The 1,518-nt window shown below is 40.2% G+C and overlaps 1 protein-coding gene across 1 annotated transcript in view; it reads left to right on the top strand.

Moving 5' to 3' along the window:
* Positions 1-1,339: 1,339 nt before the first annotated feature.
* The window catches only part of cd79b (CD79b molecule, immunoglobulin-associated beta), a 5,251-nt gene continuing 5,072 nt past the window's right edge, over positions 1,340-1,518 (top strand). Inside the window, exon 1 of the mRNA XM_014032073.1 lies at positions 1,340-1,460. Within this exon, the coding sequence (XP_013887527.1) occupies positions 1,340-1,460 (121 nt within the window). The remainder of the gene's footprint in view (positions 1,461-1,518) is intronic.

Raw genomic sequence — 1,518 nt, forward strand, 5'->3', positions numbered from 1 at the left:
CGCTCACACCGAGGACCTATCCACATCTTCATTTACCCGGAATGCTTTGCGTGTAAATAAAATGGCCCCATCCATGTTAAAAAATATCTTTAAAAATTTACTAAACCAAAAAGCCTACGGTATTTTTACAGTCTTTATTTTACAGTTAAAATAACTGTCAAATAAAATTTAATGTTACAACTAATCGGGGATCCCTTTAAATCATAACTTTTACATTTATTTTGTCACATTCAAAATATAAAAACGATACTTTTTACTTCTTCACTTTAAAATTTAGCACCTTGTTACACACTGCAAATTAACTATACACTCTGAAACATGAAGTGTTGAATTTACTTAACCAAGTTATGTCAGCTGGTTCCACTGAACCAAGTTGAGTAGATGTAAAGCAATTTGCTCAACTCGGTTTTACTTAGGGATTTATTTATACACCTCTGACCAAGAATGTATACTAGTATCTGTGTTGTTCATCCTTCAGTTCTCATATGTGCTTCATAAGGCCCACCAGTCCATGTCAGAGTTTATTACAAACATTCATCATAAATTGGACAGCAGCTTGAACAATCTGCCCCGCCTCAAGAYAAATGTCGACTGCACTGACCGGCTTCCTGTTTGCTGATGATGCAGCACATGGCACCAAGCCCCACAGCTCTCGTCAAACTGCTGCTTCGGCTCTTAATGCTTGGGGTCTAATAAAAAAACAAGCCCAAAACTGAATTTGTGCAGAGAATTTGCCCAGATAACAACCCAACAATAACGGATGTGCACAATTTTATCTATCTAGATGGTGACATTACCGACGATGATGACTTTGACCCAGAGTTTAAAGGGGGAGGGGGTATTCTTTGAGCTTTATATCCTGTTATTGTGTAAATGTGTTTATGTTCATTCCCTCATCAAAAACATAACCAGTGTTGCTTTGATTCACTCATGCATGTTTGAGAAATCKTTGATTCTCCTGTGGTAGCCAYGTGGTGCTGCCTTGATGCTTCCTGGTACAAAGCTCCGCCTCTTGTGCCTAGTAGCTCCTCCCTGGAGCTCAGTGTGCAGGCGAGACGAGAGCTCCCCTGCCCCACAAATGGTAGGAGGTTTTTAAAGAGACAGAGGCCAATTTAAGATTTTTAGATAGCAAAGTCAAAATTAGTTTTGATAAATACACAATACCCCCCACCCCTTTAAAAGAACATCTTCTGTTCGCTCCATGAAAGATGCTTCAGTTTCAAGGAGCTACACCATATGGTTGTGAGACCTGGTCAAGCCTATAGCCACCCATTTCCACATGCTAGAAACCACAGTGAGGACCAAAACTAGTCGTTTTTCTTGAAGCAAACTCGAGAGAATGACCAAGGAAGAGGTGGAAAGACTGAAGATCAGTGGCTTTGACCATTGCTGCTACAAGGACATCGCAGACAGAGAGACATGGAGCTACAAGGCGAGGCAAAACAAGAACTTGCCCCAAGGCATAAAACTAAAAAAAAAAAAAAAACCTAAAAACCTTCTCATCACCAGTGATGCAGA

Source organism: Austrofundulus limnaeus, unplaced genomic scaffold (genome assembly GCF_001266775.1).
Source record: "Austrofundulus limnaeus strain Quisiro unplaced genomic scaffold, Austrofundulus_limnaeus-1.0 Scaffold7, whole genome shotgun sequence".
Lineage (NCBI taxonomy): Eukaryota > Metazoa > Chordata > Actinopteri > Cyprinodontiformes > Rivulidae > Austrofundulus > Austrofundulus limnaeus.